The sequence below is a fragment of the Phaseolus vulgaris genome, chromosome 8 (assembly GCF_000499845.2).
Source record: "Phaseolus vulgaris cultivar G19833 chromosome 8, P. vulgaris v2.0, whole genome shotgun sequence".
Taxonomy (NCBI): domain Eukaryota; kingdom Viridiplantae; phylum Streptophyta; class Magnoliopsida; order Fabales; family Fabaceae; genus Phaseolus; species Phaseolus vulgaris.
The window spans coordinates 52250348-52266544 of record NC_023752.2 but is presented as its reverse complement, the minus strand read 5'-3'; the positions used below and the strand labels follow the sequence as shown (position 1 = coordinate 52266544).

Genomic DNA, 16197 nt, shown 5'->3' with positions numbered 1-16197 from the left:
AGTGACTTTTAATAGACATTTATCTTCAGATTATCTATGTGGTAAGTGTATTTGTGTGTAAATGTTTGATTGTGAAACATTTTAGCTACCAACTTTACAATCTAATTAGTTGATATTAAAATTTTGATAGCTAATTAAATATCAATTTAGAAACTATTTATTAATAATAGTTTTTTTATATATTTTTACAGATTGTAAATTTAATATTAATATTAAGGTTATAATTTAAAATAAAATCTTAGTTTTTATTACAATTTTAGATTAATATTAAAAATAAAATTTATAATTTATTTAGAAAATTAAGATTTAAATTTAATATTAACAGTGTAGTAAAAATAATTGATGTTTTACATTGGATTAGAAATTTATTTAATATTATAAAAAAAAATTGTTATTCAATTTTAATTAAATTAATATGTAAAATTAAAATTGATATACTAATGAAATATAACAAAAAAATCATCTTGAACGAGATAACATCATACCTTTTATAGTAAAAAATGAGAATATTTAAGATAAATCAAATTCTTCTATTACATATTAATAAATCTAAGTTGGATAAATGGAAGTCGATAAGTGATGCAAAAAGTATAAATTAAAATTTAATTTTAGAAAATTATATGTAACTGTAGTGAAAAGTCAGTGAAACATTACTTATATTATATTCTATCATTAAGTTTACTACCAAACATATTAATTGTTGCTGATAAAGTTACAACCCCCAGATCTTATTTTGTGACAGAGAGCAATAAATGTCAGATTATAATTTTTTTTTCCGAAATAGTAAGTACATACGAATTTTATACAGCTACTAAAGTATTATTTTTTTTTATGTTATTAGTGCGTAAAATAAAGGAGAAGAATCTAAGAGTAAGAAAACTAAATTGAAAAATAAAGAAACAAGACAATAAAATGTTTAAAATTCAATTCTGATAAAGCTCTGACTTAAGATATAATATTAGCCTGATTTCTTCTTACGGATAATTAGAAAAACAATAGTTCTGGTTATTAATGGTCGTTAGGTAAAGTAGTTATGTATTATATAAACTTATGGTTTTGAATAACAACTGATATATAGTTTAATTTATTACACTATTGTGGTGTGTAAACTTTGACTCCATGTCTATAAGCCTGAGTTCTTTTTAGAAGGACAAGTAAATAAAAAATATAATAATTTTCTGAGTAAATATAAAACAATAATATCTATTTTAAAATTTTGATCTATTTGAAAAAGAGAAGATTGTTATAGACTGCATTAAATGTTCTACAACTTAGATTAAGTGAAATAAGTGAAAATTGAAGAGTTTGATTCTAGTGGAATAATATTGAAAGAGAGTTTATTGCATGATGTGCTATAGGTCAGATAGACCAAATTATTATCAAATTGTGATACTTTAAACTATTAAACTCTTAAAATAGAGAAAGTTGGACCTCATTAGAACTGTTTTGACCTAATGATTACAAGTGCTTACCGTACACTTAGTGTAAAGTCAAGAAAAAATCACCAACTTGGGCAAAGAAGCTAGTAAAACCCATTCATATCAAAGGGATAGTTGCACAAACAAATGGCATTGATGAGAGTGATGCAAATTTGTGGCTCCAAGTATAGTCATCGTATAGAAGTATATATTGAGGTGAGATTTGCATTATCTAGAATCTAATGACTGTATGGGGCAACAACCCAGAATGTTCAAAATTTTGGTCACCAAGACTTCAGCACTAGAAGCACAATGGTGAAAAGAATTGAGTACATGAATTTCTTATAAGCAGCAGTTAAAAAGCAGCTGGTAGTAAGGGATGTGCTGGAAGCTTTCATACTTCTTCAACCTATAATCAAAATTAGTCATCAATCAAATGTGTAATCTCAATATTAAAAAAGAATAGAGTTGGTCTTAAAGGAGGGTGAGAATAACCTGAGGGAGGCTCATTAACTCAAACACAGCTTTCTTAGGAGTAAGTTCATTATCAATAATACGAGCAACTGCTGTCAAGACTGGCATCTTTACATTATATTTCTGCGCCAAAGCAATCACAGCTCCGGCTGTGGAGACACCTTCTGCTACCTGCAGAATAAGATAAGATAATCATTTTAGAAACTATGCCACTTGCTAGAAATTTAAGAATGATCAGTTGGAAACTTCTTAGATACCTGATTCATGGAACTGAGTATGTTCTCAAGCTTCTCACCTGATCCAAGCCGCACACCAACTGTTCTGTTTCTTGAAAGATTCACGAAACATGTAAGCATTATGTCTCCAGTTCCTGACAGACCAGTTATTGTAGTAGGCTTTGCACCCATCTTCAAGAAACAATTTGAGGGAAGAGAAACAAGACAAGCAGAAGCAGAACACACGTCAGTTTTGTTGGAGTATTGGAAACTCTACATTGGAGATATGATTAAATTACATATGAGTGTAAACCTTAAGATGAAGTTGATTTAAGCTTAAAGTAAAGTATCTTTTTAAAATGATATCAAAAGCTATTTTAACAAGGTTTGTTCGGTTTATCAAGTCACCTTCCATTGGACACCCATAAATTTCTAATCACACGTTCAAAATATTCAATCATTGACACAAAAGCATGTGTTGGAAATCTCTTATTGAAAGTTAAGTCAAACCCACTTACAAGAACAATGTGGGTGTCTACTATTATGTACTTAAGTAAAATTAATATAAAGTATCATCAAAACCGAGACCTCCAACCATTGACATGGCTATAAACCATCAGAATTCTGTTCTCCAAACTGTGTTAGCCATTATATTCATCATTTACTCTCTTCATTTAGCAAATTAGACATTGCATTAAGTATTGCTCCTACAGTTAGTCAGAGTGTTGATAATAGACAGCCATTTAAGAGGAAACCAATTTAGTCCTGTATGAAATGATTACTTGGCATAGAGAAAGGGAAGGAAGAGTTTCTAGAAACTTTCTACCATGTGCAAAGAATTCAAAGAACCGTTTTAATAGGGGTCAATTACCTTTGTTGCAAGCCACCGTATCTCTGAACAGCCTTGTGAGACAAGAGCAGCCATTGAGTTATTACCAAGATTCATACCTTCTACTATCCCAGCTGCTATTGCAAGCACATTCTTGAGTGCACCAGCTATTTCAACTCCTGTAACATCACTGGAGTTATCAGAGATTACAAGCTGAACATTTGCACCAATATCAGTAGTTATGCAACATACCATACATAAAACAGAGGCTAGGACATAATAAAAGTAGGGGAGAAAGTGTAAACTAAAGAGAACTACAAAAAATCCAGACAAAAACAAATCATTTTCATATGAAATTCAATTTCATGTATGAATCTAGTGAAGGTCATCTACCTTGATGTGCTGATTCTTAGATGACTTGAAGCTAGTAGTTGCTGAACTGTATTAGCCAATTTTTTATCTTTTGACGCCACCACCATTGCTGTTATTATAAAATGGAACCAAAAGACAAAATGGACTGACTTTCATCATAGATACCATCAAAGAAACAAAATGTGCACACACATGTAGCAACATCATTGTCACCTGTGGGTAGCTTATCCATCAATTCCAGAGCAAAAGAAGGCCCAGATAGTGCAACAAAAGGCTGGCGAGGATTTCGTAGTGCTTGAGGAATAATTTGAGCCATCATCCTCAGTGTATTCAGCTCTAGGCCTTTACTCAGAGAAATGAATGGCAAGCCTGGATCAACATACTCTGCAACACTCTCGAGAAAAGATGCACTGAACTGCAATAACAGAAACAAACAATTAGACAGTCATATCTTTTACAAATGTCAAGAGTTATCATAAGTTGAGATCAATTTATGCACTTCCTCTTCTAAAAGAATCCTTTCCTCTAGCTTTTAAAAAATACATTGATTTTAACTTCAGAATAAAATCAAATTTTGATTATTTTTTCTATTTTAGTCTTCTACGTGTATTTCTGAAGAATTCAATTCAAACCACTATGTCATTGATTTTAACGAACCAAAAAAGGCTTGATTCATTGTCTTTTATTTTCTTTTTCTGTATGTAACAAAGTAGTGATGTTAGTTGAATATGTAAGTTAGCGTCAACCTCCTTATACTCATGTTCAATTATTGTAAATAAAAAACAAGTTTATGGAGAGAAGTTTACCCAAAGACCTACTTACTTTCCTACTACTAATACGCAAATTGACAAAGTAAAAAATAATCATAAAAATGAAATGACCTGAACAGGTACGGCATGGAGACAGTAATCAGCACCAAGCAAAGCAGATTTGGCATCAGTCGTGGCAACTACATTTTCTGGCAGCCTATGGTCTGGAAAGTACTTACTGCCCAAGAAAAGAATACAAAAACAGTCACCTAAGAGAGATACAGATAACAAAATTAGATTACTACAACTCACAAGTTAACCTGTACTAGTGCAGACTATGAGCACAGACAAAAAAAGGTTACCAATTAAAATGGTTCTCATTGATAGACAAGCAAACTTGAGGGTCCCGAACAAGCATATTCACCTCTAACTCAGCCTTTCTGTTTGCCACATGTGCAGCCATTGCCGTCCCAAACGAACCCCCTCCAAGCACAACCACCTTTTTTCACCCAAAAAACAAATCTCTCAGCACCACTACCACACAAAACACCAAAACGAAACTCGCAAACACCATATCATGTTATCAACATTCAGACATACAATCACTAGAAGAGAGTAAATATTTGCTATATTTTCTTTATTAGACTTAATTACGTTTTAATTACATCATAAATATAGGTTTTTTTAATGAGTTGATTCAGCACGTTAAACACAAGAAGATGGAAATAAGAAGGACTATATGATAAGTTAGTTACAAGAAAATAAAAAAAACCTTAGATAATTGAATTGAAAATAACAAAGAAAGTTAAAACTTAATTAATCCTCTTCTTTATTATTAATTCAATCATTTTCAATAAGCTTACAACTATAATCAACTATGCTCCAAAGGAGCTGGTAAATTGGCTGAAGTATTCTATCAGATATAGCATGAGATGCAGTGGTTCACAAAAATCTGAAACAGTAATTGAACACAATGAAGCGATAAACCAAAATGTGTGTGACAGTTTCTTTTATTTGATTCAATCATAATCTGAAATAAATTGCGACCTTATTGGTGCGTTGGAGGATGTCAGTGTTGGCCTTGGAGCGCCAAGACCTGGACCAGCGGAGGATTTTCTCCCAGGCGACCCGGACGATTCTCCGGCGGTCACGATTCGGGTCGGGTTGAGGGAGGGAAGCTGGGGCCGGGTGTTGAGGAGGAGAAGCATTTGCGAGACAAGAATGAGAGTGCGTATTGCGAAGGGTGAGAAGAATGGGTTTAGAAGGAAAAGTGTGGAAGTTGGGAGGGGAATTAGTGTTGTGAGGCTTTGAAGAAAACAATGGAGTTGCCAATAGCGCTTCCAACACTGCCGCCATTGTTAAAGCTTCACACTGAGAGACTTTGCCAGAGATTTGGGTATCTTTGAGTAAGATAAAATGCCACGCTTCTTTTATCCATTTTCAATTCCCAAAGAATATATATTATTGAATCATTTCAAATTATCTTACACATCTATATTTCCTAATAAATATTCAAATATTATTACTCCTGCCATATTAATTTTATTCAAATTATAATTAACACATTAAATATAAAAATAATAATTTTTTATTTATTTAAATGAATACATAAAATAAAATTAATATAAATATCAAATACTAACTTATTAAAATAAGATAGTAAAAAAATCTGGATGCACACATGTCAATGTTTATCTTTCTGCTAGTAATAAAATTAATTATATTTAAAATTTAAACTAAATATTTAAAATAGTTTTTATTTTATTTTCCCATAAAATATTTTTCTTTTATTTTTAATGTTTTTTTTTCTTAACTTATTTGTTCAACTGTTTCTAAATAAGAATGACAAACATGGGTTGAACTTAGCAGGTGTGCTAGCAATTTGGTATGATGAAATAGATTGCTTCTTCATTACTTCTTCAGCCCACATCCATAAATTTTAAAATTTTCAAAATTATCCTTTAGTAAAAAAAAAAAATAGAAACAATGTTTTACATTGTGAATTATGTAATCTGAAAGTCAAAAATTACAACTTCCAAGTAAAAAATTACAACTTCTAGATTACGTAATCCATAACCTATTTAACAACTCACAATAGTAATTCATAACTTATTTTAAAAAATAAATCTACCAGATTATGTTATCTAGAAGTTTCTGGATTACGTAATCCAGAAGTAAAAAATTATCACTTCCAGATTATGTAATCCAAAAGTAAAAAATTACCACTTCTGAATTACGTAATCTAAAAGTCAAAAATTAAAAACTAACAATATTGAATTACGTAATTCAAAAGTGATAATTTTTTACTTCTTAATTACGTAATCTAGTAGGTTTATTTTGTTAAATAAATTTCGGAGTATGTAATCTGGTATTATGTGTTGTTAAATAGGTTTTGGATTACATAATCCAAAAGTTATAATTTTTTATTTTCGGATTATATAATTCATAGCGTAAAATATTGTTTCTATTTTTATGTTTTATTGAAAGGTAATTTTGGGAATTTAAAAATTTATGTAGGTGGCCGAAGAAGTGAAAGTGATGGAGGTGCAGTAAGGCAGTCTGAAATAAAATATTGAGCCTGTCAAGTTCATGAGAAATACAACATATGCTATTTTTTTGTTTTTATATTACATGTATAAAATATTAAAACGATTTATTAAAATTATTTTTATATTACATTGTTTAAAGGATAGAAATGTATAATAAAATATAATTTAAATAGTAAATATTTACAATTAAATTTGAATATTTAATATATAGAAATAATAATTTTCTTTATTCATTCTATTGAAAATATTAATTAACCCACTAAATCATTGTGAGATACAAAGGGTATGTTATTCTGACTTGCAGTACAGGAAAAGAGTAAACTAAAATTTTACTACTGAGTAGTCTCTATATATAAGACATGCAATACTTCAAAATGGTTAAGTAGGGTTTCTACATATGTATCATAGCAGTATAGTAATAGAGGAAATATATGACACAACATTAAGTTTATTCATACTTGTTAACAGTTAATAGTAGTAGTAATTGATGCTTCATTAAGTTTGAATCTTTGCTGTCAAATACAATACGTATGATGACTCTCAGCATTTTGACATTTGTAAAAGTCCATTTTCTCTTTTGGTTCCATTTTCTAATAACAGCAATGGTGGTGGCGTCAAAAGAACATCAAGGTAGATGACCTTCACAAGATTCATCCATGAAATTGAATCTCATATGTCAATGATTTGTTTTTGTCTGGATTTTTTGTAGTTCTCTTTAGTTTACACTTTCTCCCCTACTTTTATTATGTCCTACCCTCTGTTTGTTTTATGTATGGTATGTTGCATGACTACAGATATTGGTGCAAATGTTCAGTTTGTAATCTCTGATAACTCCAGTGATGTTACAGGAGTTGAAATAGCTGGTGCACTCAAGAATGTGCTTGTAATAGCAGCTGGGATAGTAGAAGGTATGAATCTTGGTAAGTAATAACTCAATGGCAGCTCTTGTCTCGCAAGGCTGTTCAGAGATACGGTGGCTTGCAACAAAGGTAGTTGACCTCTATTAAACCAGTTCTTAGAATTCTTTGCATGCACATGGTAGAAACTGTCCCTTCCCTTCCCTTCACTTTCTCTGTTCCGAGTAATCATTGCATAGAAGACTAAATTGGTTTCCTCTGTCCACTATCAACACTCTGACTAACTGTAGGAGAAATACACAATGCAATGTCTAATTTGCTAAAGGCAGAGAGTAAATGATGCTTATAATGGCTAACACAGTATGGAGAATAGAGTTCTGATGGTTTATAGCCATTTCAATGGTTGGAGGTCTCGATTTTATGATACTTTAAACACATTAATTTTACTTAAGTACATAATAGTAGACACCCACATTGGTGTACACATGCACATTTTCTTCCTGTAAGTGGGCTGACTTAACTTATAATGAGAGATTTGTAAAGCATGTCTAAGATTGAATATTTTGAACATGTGATTAGATATTTGTGAGTGTCCAATGGGAGGTGACATAATAAACCTGACATGATAAACCAAACAAATCTTGTTACGATAGATTTTGATATCATTCTAAGCTTAACTCAACTTCGATTTAAGATTTACATTCAATCAATGTAGAGTTTCCAATACTCCAACAAAACTGACGTGTGTTCTGCTTGTCTTGTTTCTCTTCCCCCAATTTGTTTCTTGAAGATGGGTGCAAAGCCTACTAGAGTAACTGGTCTGTCAGGAACTGGAGACATAATGCTTACATGTTTCGTGAATCCTAGCAAAACAAATATAAGTACTTGTATTTATCTTATTTATTTTTATCGAATGCGATTCTTCAATTTACACTTTATTTCTTAACTATTCATAATTTGATTTGCAAAACTGACAGAGAGAGTGAGTGGTTCGAAGTTAAGAAGTTCAAAGCATTGACAGCATTGAAACATAGACCCTTCTGTCTCAGCCAAGGTTGATCCAAAGAGATTAAAAATTTATCCTCTAGCTCCATCACTATCTATGGATGAAAATGTAAAAGCACATTAACTTATTAACTTATTATAGTTATCATAATGAATACATAATAAATTCATGAGGGACCGGAATAATCGTGTGAATTTGATAAATCAGAGCCTTTGTCAGAACTTTCTGATAATGAGAGCAATGAACTTATAGAATCACTAATCTTTGCTTTGCCTCGAAATTTATCATACAAACTCTCATTCTCCTGATTCTGCATCTCATTATCTGATCTTTCATCATTCCTGTTAGCAGGTTCATGTGTTATGGACTATTAATTTAACAGAAAAAATTTGCATGTTATTTCAATACTAAAAGATTGAACAAAATGACTTGGAGTGTTTAAAAAATTTGATTATTTCCCTAAATTTAATCTTTGTCAAATATACACTAAATTGTTGGTAAGGATTGCAGAAAAGAGTATCATATCATCATCACGTAACAGTTTCTATTTATGATGGTTAAGCCAAGAATTTAGTCAAAAATAAAAAGCTAATAATGCAGCAACCATTCAATAACAAAGAATGAGTAAAATGCATCAAATTTGACAGCAGGCAATCTAGTTGGTATGAGAATGACACACTATGTACACATCCCATTCCACTATCCAAAAATCACAAATGTAAGTAAAATTTCAGACATTATTTTTAATTAGATATGAAGTTTATCTTGATCACTAAAATGAAACTTCAATTCTAATTAAAAGACAGACATTTATGATATTACGTGAAAGATTTATCCTACCTAAAATAATCATCATACATCCATTTTCCTTCTTATTTACATCCCATATTTTTTCCCTATTTCTCCATCACATCACCTATTACCTTTCTAACAAGAAACTGGAGATGGGTACATCATCTCTTTGATTGCCAACTCCTTTGCTGACACTGATGATACAGCTTCACTTTCAGGAAAAAGCAAGTTTTTCAATTTCTACTTGTTAGGTTCAAGCTTTGAGTTTTTTTTTTCTTTGTTTTGTGGTAGATATGAATAGCAGATAAGTGGAGCTTGGTTTGTGAAAGGGAAGAGAAATTAATGTTCAGTTAGGTAGATATGGAAATACAAGAAACAGAATAGAATGAAAAAATGAGTAAAAAAGATAAAAATTGAGCCTAAAAGAGAGAAGTTATATGGTTGAAAATAAAAAGCACATTGTTTGCTTTCTCTATTCTCTTTAGAAATTGGGGGCATTTCTATCTCCACCCTCAACAACCAATGGAAGTATAACAATCACTAAATTTATTGGACACTTGACTGTTGAGTGTTTCCAAATAAGGCATCAGTTTTCTTGTGGCAAAAAGTCTCATAATGTTTTGGCTTTTTAAAATTATTTAAAAAGTTAATAGAAAGAACTAGTATAACACTTTTAGATGACCTTAAAAGAATAAAAGAAAAACTGATTGATGATATTATTTAGTTATACTTGCTTTGCTGACATAGATATTATTAGCAAGGTGAACAATGATTATAATATCATTAGTTATGTCAATTAAGAAATATAAATTATTATCACTTATATCAATTAATGCATAGTTATTCAAATTTAAAAGTGATATTTTTGTTCCCCGTAAGTTTAAATTTGATGCTTTTATTCTCTTCAATTTAAAATTTGATTTACTCTTCCAAATTTATAAACATTTTTTAGTCATAAAAATTAAAAGTGTTTTTCTCTTTATATATTGAAATTTGGAAATAATTTTATTTTCGTTTTTGATAATTGTCTTTTTAACCTTTGTTTTTAGACACAATTATCTTCCTTAGTTTTTAAAGGTATGCAAATGTTTGTAAATAAATAACTGTGTAGAAGACCCTTTAGAGAATTGATAATTTTTTAACTTTTTGTAAAAAAAAATAAAAGAAAATTTTAATTGCAGGTTGGTTTCAAGTAAAAAGTTTGATTGACTGCAAGGAAGTTAGTCATTTGTGTTCCAAGGAGATGTATCTTTTGTTTTTGCAACTTAGTTGACAATAAAGCTAAATTTTAGTTTAAAGTGAGATTTTGGTGGAAATTTCATTTTTATGTACACACTTCTAAGTGCAATTTTTCTTTATTATTCTCTCACTTCTCATCTTCATTTATTCTTCAAATTTTCATTGATCTTTTGTAATCTCTCCATAGACCTCCTTGCCTAGTTCTTGATTTTGGAGTTGAACTTGTAGTACGAGTTGAATCATGTAATTTGGTTGTATTTTTAACTTAATTTGTATTCAATACAATTATTTCATTTTCCATGCTTTCAATTCCGTTTTGGTCTAATTATCAAATAGTCATGAACTAAATATGCTGGAAAACATGTTGATGATTTAGATATGAAGTAGTACTTGTTGAACACTTATTTCTAGGAATAAAATTAAGGTTTCTTGAATCCTCTCTTCTAACTCAGATTTATATAATTAGGTTTTCTAAGGGATTGGTCATATAAGTATAGAAATCAACCTTAATCGTTAAGAAAGTAAGGTTAATAACATCAAGAAAATTGAAATTGTAAAAGATATGAATAAGGTTTAGAGTTATTTCTAAGGTTCCTATAAATGTTTAACTCTGACAACTATTTTCATGAATTTCTTTATATCTTTTTTTGCATGCCAACTGTTCGATAAAATGCCATAAATTTTTTTTATTAAAAATACTTCTGTTTATTCAAAAATCCATATTTCTATTAGTTTAATTAGTAAATTTATCATAATTATCATTTATTACCTAAATTACTTTGGTTAAATACTCTAGATATCGAAATACCATATCCTTTTATGGTATGCTTGCCAATTTGTGAACAAGTTTTAGTCGTTCCAGAGTGGTGAATGTACTAGAATATTGTACTATTCTAATAGAATAAGAATTGTTCCTGCTAGGGAGATGGGACCTAGAGAACTGTTGAAGTCTTCTTCTCCTTCCTTCGGTCGGGCAGGTGGCTGGGTGATGAACTGGGATCCTTCTCTTCCTTCTGCTTATCTTTCGGCACTCGGGACTCGGTCGTCGGGTGAACACCGGATGGTGGGGGTACCTGCGAAGGCACTCCGACGCTCAAGTCAGTAAAGCGGGTGGTTAGCTCTCAGGTAGGTGAACAGTAATAATGACATACCTTACTCCTTGAAATGCGTGCTATTTATATTATTCTAGTGGGCCTACCTTGTTGGGCCCATTTATCAAGGTGGATACCGCTTAGGGTTGCATTACCTAATTCTTGGTGATGGATTAGCTTCACTGATCTTGGTTTGAGCGTTAATTGTAATGGGGCTCGGCCTTCGGCCAAAAATTCTCATGGTGAGGGCCGGCCATCGGCCAAATACCCGTGGCCTTCGGCCATCTCAGTTGAGTCTTCAACGGTCTCGGTCGCTCGGCCAAGTCTCCAAAAGGTCTCGGCCCTCGGCCAAGTCTTCAAGGGGTCTCGACCTTCGGTCACTCGGGCAGATTGACTGGGCATCGGGCAGCCAGATGGGTCCCAGTCTCGCCCGGTACCGGTACAAGAATTAAATAGGAGTATAAGGATTTGAGATCTTGATTTAAACATGAACAACCTCTTTGATAGATGACAATCTTGTAAAATGCTTTCTCCAAAGGGATACGTTTTCTCTTATATGACTGAAATAAGTTTGAAACACACAAAAATTCTACAATGCTTCTTATATCAGTTTGACCTTGTCCTTTCTACATTAATTATGTCTGATCGATGTTATTTTTTTAAAACCTCATCTAGTTAGAAATCTCATCCCTCAATTTAGATTTGTTTTAGTCACAGATAGATATTAAGAGATGTCAACAAAAACAATCAAAACACTGATTAGAGATCATTTATATGTAGATATATATGAAGAAATGATGTTGTAAAATCATATATGAAGTGAGGTGCCTGAGAGAGATATATCTTGTAGAACAAAAACCACAAAATATATGGTAAAGGGAACAACATTTGGTGGGAGCAAGGTATTGTAGAAGTGGGGAAGTGTTGTAACACATTCTTTTGGCATTGTTTTTGTTTTTGTAGTATAAGGATGAGAGGAAGATGAGTTTTGGAATAGGAGAAATAAATAGTTTTTCGTATGAGAGGTATAGTAGTGAGTTTCGAGATGAGTTTAGGGATACTAAGTTGGTAGTTGGATGAATTTTGGGTGAGTAGGGCAGGAATAAACTTTTATTAGGAGGGGGAATGGGTTTTGCAGGGAGGGGATAATGGGTTTAATTTGATGGGATTAAGGAGGTATATCTATTTTGGAAGAGAAAATGAAGCGAAGTTTGATTTCTTCTATAATATCATCCTTTTGTTCATATCTCAGGACAATTTATAGTAAAACAATATAAAAAACACAAGACTGAGTTATCAAGAAGTTATGGTCAATATAATACCCAGAGAGAATTTACGATCTCAAACAACTAAATCAAATCCTATTTGGCCAAATTTATTTGATCCATTTAAATAAAAGGGTATAAAAACCTTAACCCCAGTGAATACAAAATAACAACTAAATATCATCTAAAAGACTTTGTATTTTGTGTCTTATCAGATACTAACATCTAACTCATTTTAAGCATTTTTGGTCTACACACGAACCTCAACTTCATAAGTCAAGATAAGTTTATTGCATAAATAACTATAAAAGTGGTACAAGAACTTGATCTAACTTCTCATCATTTGATGTTTTAATCTATGTGATTTATATGGTTAGAGTAAAGTCCAAGGTAGATTTTTGACTAAGTGTTTTTTCACAAAAAATGTTGGGAGCTCGATGGGCGTAGGACGAGTCTATATCTTGGGTAACCTAAGACTTGGTTATTTCTTGTTTAATGACTGAATCCCGGAAATTTCTCTGAATCATTAAGGTTACTATTAATATATGAATCCAGAGTATAATGAGACATAATATGAATTGATTATAGTGAACAGAGACGAATGTTTTGGTCGGGAAGTCAAGAAAATAGACCTTTCGTCGACAACATTTATCATAGATGCTGGATCAAAATTGGTGACAGCCTCTTCGCCGATGCATCTTGTTGCCTCTTCGTCATATGCCCTATTTACAAAATGTGCAAAAAATGTCAAAACCCTAGCATGCGTCCGTATTCTTGCCGACTTTCTACAAGGTGGGCAATAGTGGAATTGGAAGGGAGAAACATCAAATTGAGATGTAAATAAAGTAGATACCTTGCAGCTTCAATCTCGGTGTCAAACAGACCCACATAAACGCAGCTGGTGAATCAAATCAAATCAAATCAAATTAATTTTGTCACAGCATGAACAAGCCATACACAAGAATACATGATGTACAAAATACATATAATAGAGGATAAAGGTCCTAACTTTTTGGCCGAAAATTGAGCCTTCCATTTTCCACAGTTGTGCAAAGTTACACCTCTATATTTGGAGCTTCCTTCCGGAAATCCAGTGCTTTGCTGAAGTAGGTGCACAAACTCTTCCTTGGTAAAATTGATCAACTATTATTATAATAACATAACATTGATTAGCCGACTCACCATAACAATCCAAGACAGATAAAATAGTACTATAAAGAGGTGTAGGAGATAAGGAATCCCTCGATTGTTCTAGATAAGATAAACAAGTTTGTACAGAATCTCTTCCACCCTCTTAATGACCCACCTTCTTCATCTCTTCTTCATAGTCTTTTATGTTGAAGTTGATATCTGCGTCCACCCCCCGGAACTTAATGGTCCCTCTATCATACGCACTGAACAGATACATAAACAAATGCATGCTTTTTATTAATTCCAACCTTGTATTTAATTTTCAAGAAACGAAATTGTATGTTAGAATCTGGGTAAAAAATAGGAGGAGAAGGAGCAAGTGCTCACCGAGCAGCTGCATGTGCTGAGTCAAATCCACCTACACAATTTTACCCAGAAAAAACTATCTCATCAGTCATCACTTCAAATCTCCCCCACAATACACTCTTGTCTTCCTCCCAATTCGTATCCACAACGAAACATGATAAAATATGCACACTGTTTACAACAAAAACTACCACATATGAAATCCTTTCACCTTAATATAATACTTACCCAAATACACTTGCTTTCCACAATCCCTGCACCACCAATGACAACCACAACCAAAGGAATCAATATCACACCTTTGAGAAATTGTTAGAAATTCTTTGAATAAATTCGCACAGCACCAACCATATATGAGACTCCCATCGACCGGTTCTTCTGTTAAAGGTAACTCCACGATACTGTAAGTTTCCCGATGGTGGTGCTCGTGCTTGCCTTTTCTTCATCTTCTCCCACAATTTCACTGATTTACCGGTGCCAAGAGTTTCCGACTGACAAGATTTGGCGCCTACCCAGTGAGCACGAGGGAAGGAAGAGCTTGGGCCGGCGGCGGCTTCGGAGACAGGAAGGTCGGAATCCTTGACCGGAAAAAACTGGCGGGTGACGGGTAGGTGGTGAGTGTGTTGGTGTGTAATTGAAGAGCCGAATATTTTAATGGTTTTTTTCTCCAATGTTCTGCTTCCATCCTTGTCACTATCTTTTTCTTCCAATTCATCTTGGAGGACCACGGGATAGGAACTTCCCACTCTCTTGCCTTTATCGTCATTCCGCGATGAAGAGCAACCTTCATATTGGTAGTTCTTCCTCTGATCGGGAGAGTCATTGAGATCCCACATTCTTCCCTTTTGAATGGCTTCTTTGTTGTTCTTCTTACACGGGCATATAGCTAGGCAGAGAACAAAAAGAGGGAAAAAAAGTCAAGTAAGGTGTTTCTGAGAAGATGGTGAAATATTAATTATTGTGTTGTGTGAATTGTGAGCAGGACAAAAAGAGAGAGTTTGGCATCAGAAAAAGAAAGGGAGTTTTCTTCCTCCAATCCCACAGTTTTCAAAAGGATTGTTTTCATTTTTTTTTTAAATAGAAATTTTAGAATAAATTTTATATAACACTATTTTCAGAATAAACTTTTCTTGTAATATCTTCTAAATACATAAAATTTGTTCTGATATAAGCTTTACAAAATGAGTTTTTTTTTTACTTGTTTTTTCTTCTGGTGGCGGAATGGATTGAGAGAAAATTGGATGGGACAATTCGGTCATTTCACTCAATTCTACGGATGTAGGTTCCAGTTCAATGGGGGTGCAGGAAAGAAACTGAAAGAAAAGTTTTTCTTGAAAAGTTCAATCCAAGAGTACTCCACATTAGGGATGCAAACGTGATCCTACATAACTTTTAATTTTTGAAAATGCCTTTTATTTTGGAAATAAAAATCTGAAATTTAAAATAATAAATTCCAAAAAAAATAGATTTGAAAAAGATTATTGTGTTATGAAAATAAAAATTCGGAATAGAGATTAAAAATCAAAATCTCATTCCTAACAAACATCCGCAATGCAAAAAATTTGTTATGAAAAAGAAGATTTATAATGTATTTTTATATATACCCCCATTTTAAGGGTCATCTTTTCATACTGAAATTGGGGGTAGTTATATAGTGCAGGAATTAATTGTCCATTAGAAATGACAAAATGGGTCGGGTTAAACCAGTCCGCCCACTAGTTCACCATCTCTTAGTCGGGGTGAGTTAATTTTTGAAGGCAGTTTCTTCCTGCACTCCTATATTTTTCTTCCTGCACCCCCACAATTTTGTAAATTCTGAAACTGACCCCCACAATTTTGGGATC

General features: G+C 32.5%; 2 protein-coding genes across 9 annotated transcripts; both read right to left on the bottom strand.

Annotated features, from left to right (window-relative positions):
- Nucleotides 1–1523: 1523 nt before the first annotated feature.
- On the bottom strand, nt 1524–13578 carry LOC137824326 (glycerol-3-phosphate dehydrogenase [NAD(+)] 2, chloroplastic). Of its 3 annotated transcripts, none has more exons than XR_011083239.1 (9): nt 5105–5495; nt 4420–4556; nt 4190–4295; nt 3522–3723; nt 3330–3417; nt 2979–3126; nt 2188–2299; nt 1914–2063; nt 1524–1827 (listed from the first exon to the last, which is right to left on the bottom strand). XR_011083239.1 is itself a non-coding variant. In XM_068629912.1 (9 exons), exons 2-9 carry the CDS (start codon nt 4518–4520, stop codon nt 1813–1815), a joined length of 960 nt encoding a protein of 319 aa, XP_068486013.1. In that variant the 5' UTR covers nt 4521–4556; nt 13489–13578; the 3' UTR covers nt 1524–1812. The 3 variants fall into 3 exon arrangements, 2 of the variants coding, with proteins under 2 accessions (XP_068486013.1, XP_068486012.1); XM_068629912.1 differs by lacking the exon at nt 5105–5495 and adding an exon at nt 13489–13578 and having other exon boundaries at nt 2150–2299; XM_068629911.1 differs by having other exon boundaries at nt 2150–2299; nt 5105–5492.
- On the bottom strand, nt 7262–15402 carry LOC137824327 (floral homeotic protein APETALA 2-like). Of its 6 annotated transcripts, none has more exons than XM_068629918.1 (8): nt 14702–15321; nt 14582–14607; nt 14375–14405; nt 14163–14250; nt 13866–13999; nt 13710–13754; nt 13489–13578; nt 7262–7747 (listed from the first exon to the last, which is right to left on the bottom strand). In XM_068629918.1, exons 1-8 carry the CDS (start codon nt 15187–15189, stop codon nt 7744–7746), a joined length of 906 nt encoding a protein of 301 aa, XP_068486019.1. In that variant the 5' UTR covers nt 15190–15321; the 3' UTR covers nt 7262–7743. The 6 variants fall into 6 exon arrangements, with proteins under 6 accessions (XP_068486019.1, XP_068486017.1, XP_068486015.1 ...); XM_068629916.1 differs by lacking the exon at nt 7262–7747 and adding an exon at nt 8173–8326 and having other exon boundaries at nt 14702–15322; XM_068629914.1 differs by lacking the exon at nt 7262–7747 and adding an exon at nt 8451–8810 and having other exon boundaries at nt 14702–15402.
- Between the last annotated feature and the right edge of the window lie 795 nt (nt 15403–16197).